At 48.9% G+C, this 13853-nt stretch overlaps 1 protein-coding gene across 3 annotated transcripts in view; it reads right to left on the bottom strand.

Moving 5' to 3' along the window:
* Positions 1 to 13853, bottom strand: part of Styxl1 (serine/threonine/tyrosine interacting like 1) — a 31483-nt gene that overhangs the window by 1985 nt on the left and 15645 nt on the right. For 2 of the 3 annotated variants that reach the window (XM_028766131.1, XM_028766132.1), the window contains 4 exons: positions 9448 to 9593; positions 7192 to 7337; positions 5451 to 5548; positions 4191 to 4303 (listed from right to left, as the gene is read on the bottom strand). In XM_028766131.1, the coding sequence (XP_028621964.1) occupies positions 4191 to 4303; positions 5451 to 5548; positions 7192 to 7337; positions 9448 to 9593 (503 nt within the window). The remainder of the gene's footprint in view (positions 1 to 4190; positions 4304 to 5450; positions 5549 to 7191; positions 7338 to 9447; positions 9594 to 13853) is intronic. The other variant, XM_028766133.1, reaches the window with a different exon arrangement.

Genomic DNA, 13853 nt, shown 5'->3' with positions numbered 1-13853 from the left:
GAGAGAGAGAGAGAGAGAGAGAGAGAGAGAGAGAGAGAGAGAGAGAGAGAGATCCAAGGTAGATGACACCTGAGGAGGGATATCTGTCCTCCAACACACACATACACACACTCATGCACCCACACACACACAGAAGGAAATTGTGAATTGTGTAAGGTACTGAATGAAGACAAACTGAGGACGGTAAGTAGTGGTGGCCGCCGGAGGCTGGGATCAGGAGAGAACATGTAGCCACCATTCACTAGGCACAGAAGTCCAGTTTTGCAAGGTTACGAGCTAGGTTTCCGAACCCAAATGTGCTTACCACTACAGTACACATTCAGAAATCATTAGGAGACGTGGGGGTGTGGCTTAATTGGTAGGGTGCTTGCCTACCTACATGGGGCCTTGGGCTGGACCCCAGACCATAGAAAACTGAGGACGTTACCTGGAGAGATGACTCAGGAGTTAGGAGCATTTTGCTGGTTTGCTGAGGTTCAGTTCCCAAAACCCATGATCATCGGCAACACCAACTCCAGAGGATCCAACACTGTCTCCCGGCAGGCACTTGCACACACACACACACACACACACACACACACACACACACACACTGCCACAGGCCTGTAACCCCAGTGCTGGGGGTGGATGCAGAAGTTCAAGGTCTTCCTTGGCTATCCACTGAGTTTGAGACCTGGGCTACAGGGATCCCAATGTGAATAAAAACACAATGAGATGATAAAGGAGGAATAGCCAGTAGGCCAACATAAAGGAAGCTGATAGAGGACAAGAGGCCAGAGTCTGAAGCCAACCTAAACTACATAGTGAGAACCTGTCTCAAAAGACAAAGCAAAGGCAGCCAACTGTAATGTGTCTGGTGCCGGGGGCAAAGCCATCCTGCTCTAAGTTTACTAGGGACTGGTTGTGTTAGGACAGGCCAAGAATGTGGCACCGTGAACCCACCTCAGCTCATTACACATCTGCTGGGACTCTCACAGGCTCGTGAGGCTTGTCCTGTCTAATCTGGGACAGAAATGTGATGCACCTGCCGAGGCAGACTTGGTGAGGGTCAGCAGGCTCTGGTTCTTCCTGCTACCTTGGGGCCCTGTGGGTGTTGGCTATACTATCTGGAACTGTGCAGCCTCAGGGACAGTACTCACACTTAACACATCTGGAAAAATGCTAGGGAACATATAAAGGACTAAAAGGGCCAGGGACAGTGGGACAAGGCTACAACCCCAATACTCAGGAGGTGGGGGTGTGGAGAAGGCTTATAAGTCTAGCCTGCAGTTACACCAAGAATTCCCTGTAAGCCTGAGTTGTATAGCCAGCTGCAGATGGGCCCAGTCATATAGTGAGTTCCAGGCCACTATGAACTATATAGCAAAATGTATGCGACATAGGGAACCCCATCTTTAAAAATGGAGGGCACCAAATGGGGAGGTAGAGAGATGGCTTTGAGGTTTCGAGCCATTGATGCTTTTCCAGAAGCGCCAGCTTCAATTCCTGGCACTTCTATGGTGGCTCACAGTGGGTGTGATCTGTCTTCTCTCCTCTGGGGACACTGCGTGCATGGTGTGCACGAAACACAGGTGGAGAAACACCAGTACACATGAAATAAAAACAAGCAGTTGGGTGGTGGTGGGGCATATCTTTAACCCCAGCACTCAAGAGGTAGAGACAGATATCTCTGAGTTCAAGGCCAGCCTGGTCTACAGAGTGAGTTCCAGGACAGTCAAAGTTACAGAGAAAAACCCTGTCTCGAATGAACAAATAAATGACTTATTATCATGTTATATAGAGAGCGTCCATGCTATATATGTGGTAGGGTGCACTTGCCAGTGTACACTTGCGGAGGCCGAATGTGGAGTCATTCCACATTCCACCTCCTTCCAGCTTTAGTTAGGTTCCAGCCATTAAACCCAGAGAGCCAAGCTTACAGGCAATGACTTCCACGTCAGCCTCCTGTGGTCAAGCCCAGGCCAAGGTATGTTAGTGAGCCAACTGCCATGCCAAGTGAGAAGCTGGCATTGCTAGTGACAGCAAAGGGAGCTCAACAGCTCTTTTTGGCAAAGAGTTACCTAGAAGGTATCTCTGGGAAGAGTGCCCAGAAATAAGACTTTCTAAAGAGGACAAAGATGGCTACTCCAAAAAGTGTCAGGGTTCCTCCAGAGTCCAGGCTTACCTGGACCTGAGGCATCCAGCATCTACCACTGGCAGGGACAAGCAAAGCAGGCAGCAAGGGCTGAACACACCCTGTAGGTCCTAGCTTAGCTAGGGAAGGAGCCAAGCCAGAGAGGCTCACTTTACCCTTGTCTCAACCCACCCTGGCTAGAAGCCTCAGGTTCTACTTTGATTTGGCCAGAAAGGACTGCCACTGTCACAGTTGGATGGTTCAACAGCTTTCAGGTTTTGTTTTGTTTTGTTTTCCCAGTGATGGGTGGGGATCAAACTCAGGGCCTTATGTATTCTAGGCAAGTGCACTATTGCTACTCATTGGCGTATTCTAGCAAAGAACACTCAGCTCCTCCTGCAGGCCCTCTTTGGGGGATATCTAAGTACTCTTTCATTGAGCCACAGCCCCCACTGGGGGTTTCTAGGCAAGTGCTCTACCACTGAGCCATGCCCCCCCAGGTTGGAATCTCATGCCCTCTGAGCCTGCAAGCAGGTTGTGACTAGCAAAGTTTATCATGGGAAATGCCAGGACATGCTCTGGCCTGACATCTGTCATGACACCCTCTGGCGTTGCTATACAAGCTCCTGCTGTTTTTCTGTCCCTCTGCTTTCAAGAGAGGGAGAAAGGGAGGAAGGGAGAAAGGGAAGGAGGGAAGGAAGGAAGGAAGGAAGGAAGGAAGGAAGGAAGGAAGGAAGACCCAGCCAGCCCAGCCACTCTGTGGCTCCATGAAATTCTCCTTTGGATTAACCCAAACTAACTTGGGGACTGTGGCCGTTAATTTCAGTTCTAAGCTTGGCATGGTCTAGAGTCACCCAGAAGAGAGTCTCCATGAGGGACTGTCTAGAGTAGGTTGGCTGGTGGGTCTGTCTGTGAGGAACTGTCTTGATTGTATCAACTGATGCAGGAAGACTCATTTTTTTATAGTGGGCAGCCATTCCCTGGCTAGGATCCTAGTCTGTAGAAAATGGGGAAAGTGAACGGTACACATCCATCGGTGAGCACGGCTGCGGTATTGATCAGTCAGTCTGTGCTTCCTCATGGTGATCCAATGTGACCAGCTGCTTCAAGCTCCTGCTGCCTTGGCTTCCCCAGCACTATGGATTATAACCTGAGAAGGTGAGCCAGCATCAGCCCTTCCACTCTTCACTGCTTTTGTAGAGTGTTTTATCAGAACAACAGACACGGCTGGCAATACTGCTCAGCAGTCAGAGCAGCCTACGCTGCTGGTGCAGACGGCCAGGCCTGTAACTCCAGCTCAGGGGATCTGATAAACACACACACACACACACACACACACACACACACACACAGACAGAGACAGAGAGAGACAGAGAGACAGGGAGAGTCAGAGAGACAGGGAGAGACAGAGAGATAGGGAGAAATAAAAATAAAATAAATCTCTTTAGATTTAGAATTAAAGACATAATAATTCCCTTTAGTTATTTGTTAGAAAAATAAACAACTAAGATAATGGCCATACAGGTGAACCGTCATCCAGAGACTGGACTGGCTGAGACCCTGCTCTGAATCTCCTGGTCTAAGCAGAGGGACCTTACTCTTGAGCACTGTGGACTGGGGGACATCTAAACTTCAGATTTCTCCTCCCTGATTCTTTTCCATCCTATCTTAAAGGCAAGACCCTCTGGCAGTACTGTAGTCTAAAGTATGCCCAGATCCAGCTCAGACTTCCCTCCCAGGGTGCTTATGGTTCAATTCTTGCCCAGGAGACAATACTTTTTTTTTTTCTTCAGATGGGATTTTTCTGTGTAGCCCTGGCTATCTTGGAACTCACTCTGTAGACCAGGCTGGCCTCAAATTCACAGAGATCCACCTGCCTCTGCTTCTGTTTCTTGAGTTCTGTGATTAAAAGTGTAAACAAACCACCATGCCCCACTTAGACCCAGAGCCTTTTACAAGCCAGGGGAGCACTGTCCCAGTAGAGGGCCCCCAGACCCCCCAGCCCCCCCGGCCCCCCAGCCCTCCTGGTTTCCCAGGCCCCCCAGACCTTCCAGCCCCCAAGCCCCAGGACACAAACCTTCAGGGTCTCCTCATTATAATGCATGAGGAAGGCCACCACAGCAGCAGCACTGCGGCTGATGCCCCGGGTGGAAAAGACCAGAATGACAGAGCCGAGCCTGAGGTGAAGTTCTGCAAAAGGAAGAGAGAGAAAGGCTGTGCATGGCACTCTCCCCTGGGATCCTCCGTGGCCATCAGGAGACCATCCTTGCAGGCCAAGTAGCACAGGCTGGAATCCTAGGTGTTCAGAGGCTAAGAGGAAAAAAAGACTGTAAGTTCAAGGTCAGGCTAGGCAACCCAGGGAGACACTGTCAAAAGGAAAAAGAGGACTGTGAGTCCTAGACTCCTCCAGTGAGGGGCTCAGTGGTAGAGCCCCTGCCTAGAATCCCCCAGGGAGGGGCTGGGGGCGTGGCTCAGTGGTAGAGCCCCTGCCTAGAATCCCCCAGTGAGGGGCTGGGGGCGTGGCTCAGTGGTAGAGCATCTGCCTAGAATCCCCCAGTGAGGGGCTGGGGGCGTGGCTCAGTGGTAGAGCCCCTGCCTAGAATCCCCCAGTGAGGGGCTGGGGGCGTGGCTTAGAGGTAGAGCACTGACCTAGCATGTGTTCCACCCTGGTTGTAGAACTCAAGTAGAAAAAAAAATTAAAAAGTGAAAAGTGGTGAATCCCTGGGCAAGTGAGGGATAGTGGAGGCTACTATCCCACCCCTAGCCGCTGGGGTCATATTGGTACCATGTTGGCAGTCAAGACCCCTGACCTGACTCAGCTTAGCTCTGCTCGGCACTCTTGCTTCTTTTGGTCAATGCTAAACCCTGGGAATGACTGATGGGCATTGCTATGCCAAGTGGGGGACCAGAGCAGAGCCAAGTAAATACAGGAAACATGATGGGAGTCGGAGCTGCATGGGTTTGGGGGTGGTGGCTTCCTTCCCTTACTCTACTGACTAGCACTGGGCACAGAAATAGAAAGAGAAGCATTTCTGAGGCCCCAGACCCCACAAAGGAGCAGGCACCCCAAACTCGGTGCACCCATGTTTGGCCAGTATCTTCACTGTATGACTAGCTCAGAAGGAATAGCCATCTAGCCAAAGGACAATCAGATACAGTGTGGTGCTGACATGGGCCAGGGGCACGCCTTCTAAGCTGCTAATGTACATATGGCTGAGGGATTCTGAGCAGCTGAATGTGCTAGATTTTATACTCTTTCCCAAGTCCTGGGAGCCTCAAGCAGAGAGAGACTTGTCAACACACATAGAATGCTCCCAAATCTGGAAATTCTCCTTACCCATAAAATGACAGATGTGGCGGAGAAAAGGAAAAAGGATGGAATCTGGAGTATCCTCAACCTTGACATGCAGGAGCTTGTCTGCATTGCCTACAAAGCTGAAGGGATACAGCACAGTGTGAGTATCTGTTTCTGCCTTACTGGAGCATTCCTTCCAGGAGGGAGGCTTCTTAACACTCAGGAAGTAAAGGAAACTTCCAAAGCTCAGGAATGAGCAACTTGTAAGCCCCCAAAATTTCCTGAAACTTACAAGATTCACAAGGCCCCTCTCCAAGTTATACAGGTAGTAACAATTGCAGGTGAGAGGAGACTCTGGCCTGAGGAGCTATCTGTGAGTCATGCAAGGAGCTCCAAGGTCCTAGCTATCATGAATCCTGACTCAGCTGCTTGTGAGTCATCCATGTCCCTGTTAGTCACCTCCCTACACACGTGCACCTGTTAAGTAACCACAGTAAAGTCACTGGTTGTCTAGGTTGGACTTTGATGGTGGTGTCCTTACTGCCATCTGTCACCAGTGTCCTATCCAGGGTGAGTAGATGTTTCTCCACATCTCCCCAGGAAAAGTCACGCGACACATGGGGGATCAGCCAGCCACACTGTAGTGTAGTGTAGTGTGTAATGTCCACAGCACCAGAAGGGAATGGTTAGGGGCTGGCATCAGGATGACAGGAACTAATAGAAATAGTACCTGGGTGTTGGAAAATGGCTCAGTTGATAAAGTATTTATCAGGCAAGCATCAGGATCTGACTTTGATTCACAACTTCTATTAAAAAAAAAAAAAACAGGCTTGGTGGCCTGCAGTTGGAATTCCAGCACTGGGCAAGTAGATCCCTGGCCTCACTGGCCAGCCAGCCTAGCCTATTTGGTGAATTCTAGGCCAGTGAGAGGTCCTGTCAGGAGCAGAAGGACACTGGAGATAGTCATGGCCTGCCCTGACAGATAGTTACACACATGCACACAGAGAACGTCTGACTAGACATCTGCCTAGAATTTGCCATGGAGGGTCTGGTGGAGTGGGTGAAACAAGAACCCTCCAATGAAGGAAAGGGGCGTGGCTCATGAGAGCAGCATTTGGCCAGTGTGGGGGAGACCTGGGTTTAATCTCTAGTACTATTGTGGAAAAAGAGCCACAACAAACTTCGGCCCTAAGAAACACGTAAACAAGTGACTTCACCTAAAACAAAAGCATGGGCAGAGGGAGCGCAGGGATGCCCAGGCAGCACAATGTCCACTAGACAGCATAAGGGCCTGTGCCACAGTCTCTAGCATCCGCACAAAAAAAGCTGGGTTAGTGGGGGCACACATGTGGAAACTTAGGGCTGGAGCTACAGAGAAAACTCCCCAAACTTGCTGGCTAGCCAGATTATCCAATCCATGAGCACCAGGTGCACTGGTAGGCCCTTTCTTTTTTTTCCTTTTTTTTTTTTTTGGTTTTTTTTTCGAGACAGGGTTTCTCTGTGTAGTCCTGGCTGTCCTGGAACTCACTTGGTAGACCAGGCTGGCCTTGAACTCAGAAATCCACCTGCCTCTGCCTCCCAGGTGCTGGGATTAAAGGCGTGCGCCACCACCGCCCGGCAGATAGGCCCTTTCTTAAAAAAATAAAGAGGAGAATGACAAAAGGAAGACCGTCAACATTAACATATGGCCTCCACCCGCACAGACATCTGCACACACACAGACACACACACACACACACACACACGCACACAAACACACACACACAGTATCACCTTTACTTACTAGGGTGTTGTCTCCAAGGAAATATTGACATGTGCTTTAATTTTCAAATCCTTGTGCATCTTAGCATTGCAGGCTTGACTAATTTTGCCCAGAAAGACTTTGCCTGGAAGTATCTCAATTGGGTATGGCTGGAAGGCATCCAGTTCCTGGAGTGGGGAAGGAAGAAGGCTGCTGTGGGTATACACCCACTGAAGATAATTGGGAGGTTTCTCTGTGGAGGAGTGGCTCTACAGGTAAGCTCAGAAGTAACCCGAAGACAGTGAAGGAGACATTGGCAATGAATACCCCCATGAGAAGTCAGAGGCCTGGGTGTAAACAAGGACTGACCACAGCATCAGCGCATAAACAAACGGGTCTCCACAATGACATACCCTTCCCTCATGGTACCTATTTGTCCCTGGTCATACACACAAAGGCTAGAATTGACACTCTGTGACACAAAACTTGTCCAGTTGAGGTTACTGCTTGCTGCCAAGCAACTTGAATTCCATCCCTGGGCCCCACATGTTGGAAGGAGAGAATCTGGCATTCATATATGCATCATGGCATGTATGCATACACACACACACACACACACACACACACACCACAAAATATATCAATGTTATCAGAAAAAAGAAATCTAGCAACATCCTAGGTACAACATACTGAAAACAAGAAGGTTTATTTTGGCTCTCAGTTTTAGAGAGACTTTAATCCAACATGGTAGGGAAGCATGGTGGTGGGGTGCCCATGGCAGTGAGGAATGGTGCATGCTACAGAGCAGGAAGCAGGGTTAGCGGCCCAGACCCAGGGCTGAGTATAACTTTTAAGGCCCACCCCTAGGACCTACTTCCACCAGCCAGGCCCCACCTTCTAAAGGCTCTGCGGCTATCTGAGGAAGGACTCTGCTTTGTACAAGTGTTTAAAGCACACACCTACAGGGAGACATTTCAGAGTCAAACTACACTGTCTGACTTATCACATTGCCTCACACAGAAACCATATAATCCTCTAGGTTCCGTTCCTATGTTTGGCCTCCCCATAATGTGTGTGATGGTTTGTATATGCTAGGCCCAGGGAGTGGCGCTATTAGAAGGTGTGGCCCTGTTGGAGTAAGTGTGTCACTGTGGATGTGGGCTTCAAGACCCTCGTCCTAGATCCCTGGAAACCAGTATTCTGCTAGCAGCTTTCAGATGAAGATGTAGAACTCTCAGCTTCTCCAGTGCAATGCCTGCCCGGACGCTGCCATGCTCCTGCCTTGATGATAATGGACTAAACCTCTGAACCTGTAAGCCAGCCCCAATTAAATGTTGTCCTTCTGGAGTTGCCTTGGTCATGGTGTCTGTTCACAGCAGTAAAACCCTAACTAAGACAATGTGTCTGAGTCACGGTTTGTATTCCTGCACAAAGCACCATGACCAACAAGCAGGTAGGGGAGGAAAGGGTTCATTCAGCTCACACTTCCACATCACTGTTCATCACCAAAGGAAGTCAGGACAGGAACTCAAGCAGGGCAGGAACTTGGAGGCAGAGCTGATGCTTGTTAGGAGCCGCGTCCGCCATTGCAAGATGGCGCTGGTTTCCTGCTTCCTGGTTCTTCTTGCGAGCCTTGCTTGAATGTGCGCCTGCGCAAGGCGTGAAAACCAGTATGCTAATTTGGCGACATCATAAGAGCCAATGAGTGTGTGGCACGTCTCCTAAAGCTCTATATAAGCCATAGGCTTTTGGGGCTTGGGGTCCCTCGCCTCACTACCATCTAAGAGAGCTGTAACACTAAAAGAGCTGTAACAATAAAACTGCTGTCAGAAGAATCCTGAGCGTGGCGTTCTCCTTTTCGGCGAGGCGGCGCCCCGCAGATGCTGAGGACATGGAAGGGTGCTGCTGACTGGCTTGCTTCCCATAGTTTGCTCAGCCTGCTTTCTTATAGAACCCAGGACCACAAGCCCAGGGATAGCATCACCAACAATGATCCCTCCCACCTTGATCACCAACTGAGAAAATGCCTTACAGCTGGATCTCATGGAGGCATTTCCTCAAGGGAGGCTCCTTTCTCTGTGATAACTTCAGCTATATCAAGTTGACACACAAAACCAGACAGAACAATGTGTTAGCTCAGAATCTGTTATTATGGACCGAACCCTACCAGTTGCCCCAGGCTTGTTTCTCCACTCTCATTTCCCATGTCTTCTATCCCCATCTTCTCTTTCTCCTCCTCCATGTACCTGTCGGTCTCCAGCCTCACTTCCTCATAGCCTATGCATATTCTCCTCTCACCTGGGGCATCCAGATGATCTTCTGGGTCCGGAAGAAGTGGTACATGCCAGAGAAGCATTCATAGCCCCCTCTGAGGACATAGACAGGTTGGCGAGTAAAGTGGATGAGGATTTGTCCGAATTCCACAGCAGGTCCAGGTAAGAGTTCTACAGGCAGAAACCAAAGAGGTTCAAAATGTATTTACCATTTGCCTAGCGTGAGAATGGATGGCCACTTCCACTGAAAACTCAGAAACCCAAGTTAAGGGGCACATGAAATAAAATTAGAAAAAAATCTGAGTCAAGGATAGAGAGGAATGTTACAAGTGGAGCCTTGTGTTTTGCTTACATGCATGTCTGTGCACCGCATGTGCACAGGGACTGCAGAGGCCAGAAGAAGGCCATGTGTCACCCAGAACTGGAGCTATAGACAGTTGTAAGCAACTATCTGGGCACTGGGAATCAAACCCGGGTCCTCTGGAAGAACAACCAGCGCTCTTAATCACTGAGCAGTCTCTCCAGCATCAACTTTTTATTATTTTTAATTATGTGTATGTGTGGGTTTGTGCACAGGGTAGAGATGCCCATAGAAGCCAGTATAGGGCACCCAGTACAGTGAGGTGCCCAGGGCTGGAGACACAGACTGCTGTGAGCCCCCTGACATAGATTCTGGAAACCGAACTTGGGTTCTCTACAAGAGCAAAGTGTGTGTTTTAACTGCTGATCCATCTCTCCAGCCCCACATCCAACCTTGTACGGCTGAATAATCTTCTCTTCTGTGGACATCTGCAGTCAGTTTCACACATTCCTTGACTTATTAAGACATCTGTACTGAACAAAGCACAAGTTTTTGTGTGATGTGTTTTCATTCTCATGGAGTACGTACCTCAACACTGAACAATCACCATTGCTTTCTTCACACTAGACCATTTTATACTCTCTTCTTACAGTTGTGTTTTGTTTGGGTTAGGGTTTGTTGTTATTGTTGTTTTGTTTTTGTTTTGTTTTTCGAGACAGGGTTCCTCTGTATAGCCTGGGCTGTCCTGGAACTCACTCTGTAGACCAGGCTGGCCTCGAACTCAGAAATCCACCTGCCTCTGCCTCCCAAGTGCTGGGATTAAAGGTGTGCGCCACCACTGCCCGGCTTGGGTTAGGTTTTAGTTGGCTTGTTTTGGTTGGTCTGTTGGTTAGTTGGTTGTTTTTTTGTTTGTTTGTTTGTTTGTTTGTTTGTTTTGAGACAGTGTTTCTCTGTGTAGCTCTGGTAGTCCTGGAACTTGCTCTGTAGACCAGGCTAATCTTGATATCAAAGATCTGCCTATGTCTGCCTTCCAAGTGCTCAGATTAAATGTGTGTGTCACTAATGCCCAGCTTTGGGTTTTTAATTTTTGTAAGATTTATTTCATTTTTAATGGTGTGTGTGTGTGTGTGTGTGTGTGTGTGTGTGTGTACAGGTATATACATGTGCCACAGTGTACATATGGAGATTAGAGGCCAACTTATAGGCATTCATTCTCTCCTGCCCCCTTTTGGGATCCAGGGATGGAACTTAGCTTGCGGGTCTGTTCTTAGGTGCTTTCTACCATTTTCCTGACTCTGATTTTTTTTGTGCTTTGAGTCAGGGTCTGAGTCAGGGTCTCACTCTGTAGCAGAGTCCTGCCTGGGACTCACTATGTAGCCAAGACTGCCCTTGAAATTGTAGCAGTCCTGCAGGCTCAGTCTCCAACGCTGGGATGACAGTCGGGAGCCTCCCAGCCCAGGCCCTTACACTGTGTTCCATGGTGTACAAAGGCCCATTGCCCCACACTCTTGACAGCACTTGCTATTGTAACACTTGTCATGTTTTAAATTGTGCTCGCCCTGGTGGGTATCAAGTGATTCCTCCTGATGATTTAGTCTTATTTCTGAGATGAGATCTCTCTGGCCTGGAACTCACTATTCTCCTGACTCAACCTCCTGAGTGTAGGGATTAGATGCATGCATCATTGTGCCTGGCTGCTGTGTGTGTCTGTGTGTGTGTGTGTGTGTGTGTGTGTGTGTGTGTGTGTGCACATGCATATTTGAGACTCATCCCGTGGTGCACATGTGGAAACCAGTCACGCTGTACGAGTCCATTCTCTTCTTCTATCATGTGGGTCCCAGAGATCACCTCATTGGGCCTTTTTTATGATTTTCTATAAATTTAAACCTCAAACGTTTCATAATTATGCTACATAATATGAATAATATTCATTACCTACTTGTCTAAACGTAAAATCACCTAGGACACTGGGGATATATCTATGAGTGCAAATGTGAGGATGTTTCTGGGGAGAATTAACTGAAGGGGCACCGGGAAGATCTATCCTCCCTCATTGTGGGGCACCATTCCATGGCCTGGGGCTGGGACAGAGAGGAAATGGAGGGTCAGTGACAGCAGATCGAACCCTCTGAAACTGTGAGCCCGAATCACTCAGCTCTCAGAAGCTGTTGGTCAGGCTTTCCGTCCCAGCATCACGGAAGTAACTAATACAGCCCTCCTGCCACTTTGACAGAAGATCTGTATAACTCTGCCTACACTAAGACACCCTGACCCAGAAACCTTTGTTGGCAGACCCTCCAGAGCCTGGCAGCAGGAGAAGGCCATGGGCTCTGTCCTCCACATTGACTTCTGGGGCTGGCGAGATGGCTCAGACAGCAGAAAGTCAGGCAAGCCTGAGCACCTGAGTTCTGTTTTCAGAACCCACATCAGAACGCTGGGCTTTGTGGTGTATGCTGTAATCCCATCACCCATCTCATCAACGAAGATGGACAGATCCCTGGAGCTCTACAGCAGACTAGCCCAGCTTAACCAGTGAATTACACGAAAGGAGAAAGTCTCAAAAAAAAAAAAAAAAAAAAAAGGTAAGGCCAGGAAGACAGTTCAGTGTGTAAAGACGCCTGTCACCAAGTCAGACTCAGGCCTTGATCTCGGGACCTCTACACAAGCTTGTAACCCACCCACCCTCAATAGTATATATGTAATTATAAAAACATTTAGAAGGAGCCCAGCATCTGAGGATCAACACCTACGGCTTCCATGAGCATACCTACTCATGTAGAGCCACACATACACACAAAATCAAATCAACTAGCGAAGAAAAAAATTAATTAGTTTGATTAAATAAACCAAACTTTTCTTTCCCTGAAGACAAGGACACTTCCAGAGGGGACTTCTCAGAACATAAGTGGCAGGGAGCCGTCCAGAGGATGAACCTGTGTCTGTAAAGTATGGTGGGAAAAAACTTGCAGGCATCAGATGGAATTTACCCCCTTCCCCATGAGGCCTGGCTCAGAGGTCCCAGAGCCCGGACAGTAGGTTACAGGGCACCAGCCATGTCTCTCTTGAGCAAGAGACCACAGTGGGTCAGAGGCCACCGGGGAGCTGGAATGGCAGTCCCAGGCCACATCAATGCTGTTGCCTTTCGTCTAGATATCCGCCTCTTCCACTGCTAGAGACTTACAGTCCACATCGGTAGGGTCAGCATCACAGACAGCTGGGGACTCCCACAGAACCTGCTCACCCTGCCAGGCAGCTTCAGGAGCTAGCACATGGTTTCAGAAAAGGCTGTTTGTCAAAAACAGTAGCTGGGCATGTTGGTGCACGCCTGCAATCCCAACACTCATGAGACTGAGGCAGAAGGATGACAGATTTGGGATCCCTGTCCTCAGCCTTACAAATGGTGGGACTGCAGATTCGTACTACCACACCTGGCTGAAAGATATCATTTTAGCGCACCTGGCTTCACAAAGGCATCTGTTTGCTTTGTTTTGTTTGTTGTTTTTTTGGAGACAAGAGTCTCAGTACATAGCCCTGGCTGGCCTACATACTACTCCCTATGTAGATCAGGCGGTCCTTGAACTCACAGAGATCTGCCTAATTCTGTTTCTTGAGTGCTTGGATTAAAGGTGTATGCCAACAGGTCCACCCTCATTCCCCAACCCTCCCCCCCAAAAATCCTCATCATTTTCATTGAGGAAAGTTGCCCACAGTGGAAATGTGACATTTGGCTGTGTCGGCTTTCTGATTCAGATACTCAATAGCACAGTGCCACCCCTTACAGAGTAAAAGTGGTTTTTAAATTGTATTTACTTACTTATTTGTGTGTGGGGACATGCATCTGCCATAGCATGTATACAGAAGTCAGAGGACAACTTGCGGAAGATGGTTCTTTCCTTCCATGTGGGCCTCAGGGATGAAACTCAGGTTGTCAGGCTTGGCAGCAAGCATCTTTACTGCTGAACCACCTAAGCAGCCCCAGTTCTTAGGGCTCCAGGGTCCAGTTTGTAGTCCTGAAACCATGAACAAGCCGAGCAGGTGGTACACACCTGCAGTTCCAGCACTGGGCAGGTGGTACACACCTGTAGTTCCAGCACTGGACAGGTGGTACACACCTACAGTTCCAGCACTGG

Source organism: Grammomys surdaster, unplaced genomic scaffold (genome assembly GCF_004785775.1).
Source record: "Grammomys surdaster isolate TR1022 unplaced genomic scaffold, NIH_TR_1.0 166, whole genome shotgun sequence".
NCBI lineage: Eukaryota > Metazoa > Chordata > Mammalia > Rodentia > Muridae > Grammomys > Grammomys surdaster.
This window is presented reverse-complemented; position numbering and strand designations above follow the sequence as displayed.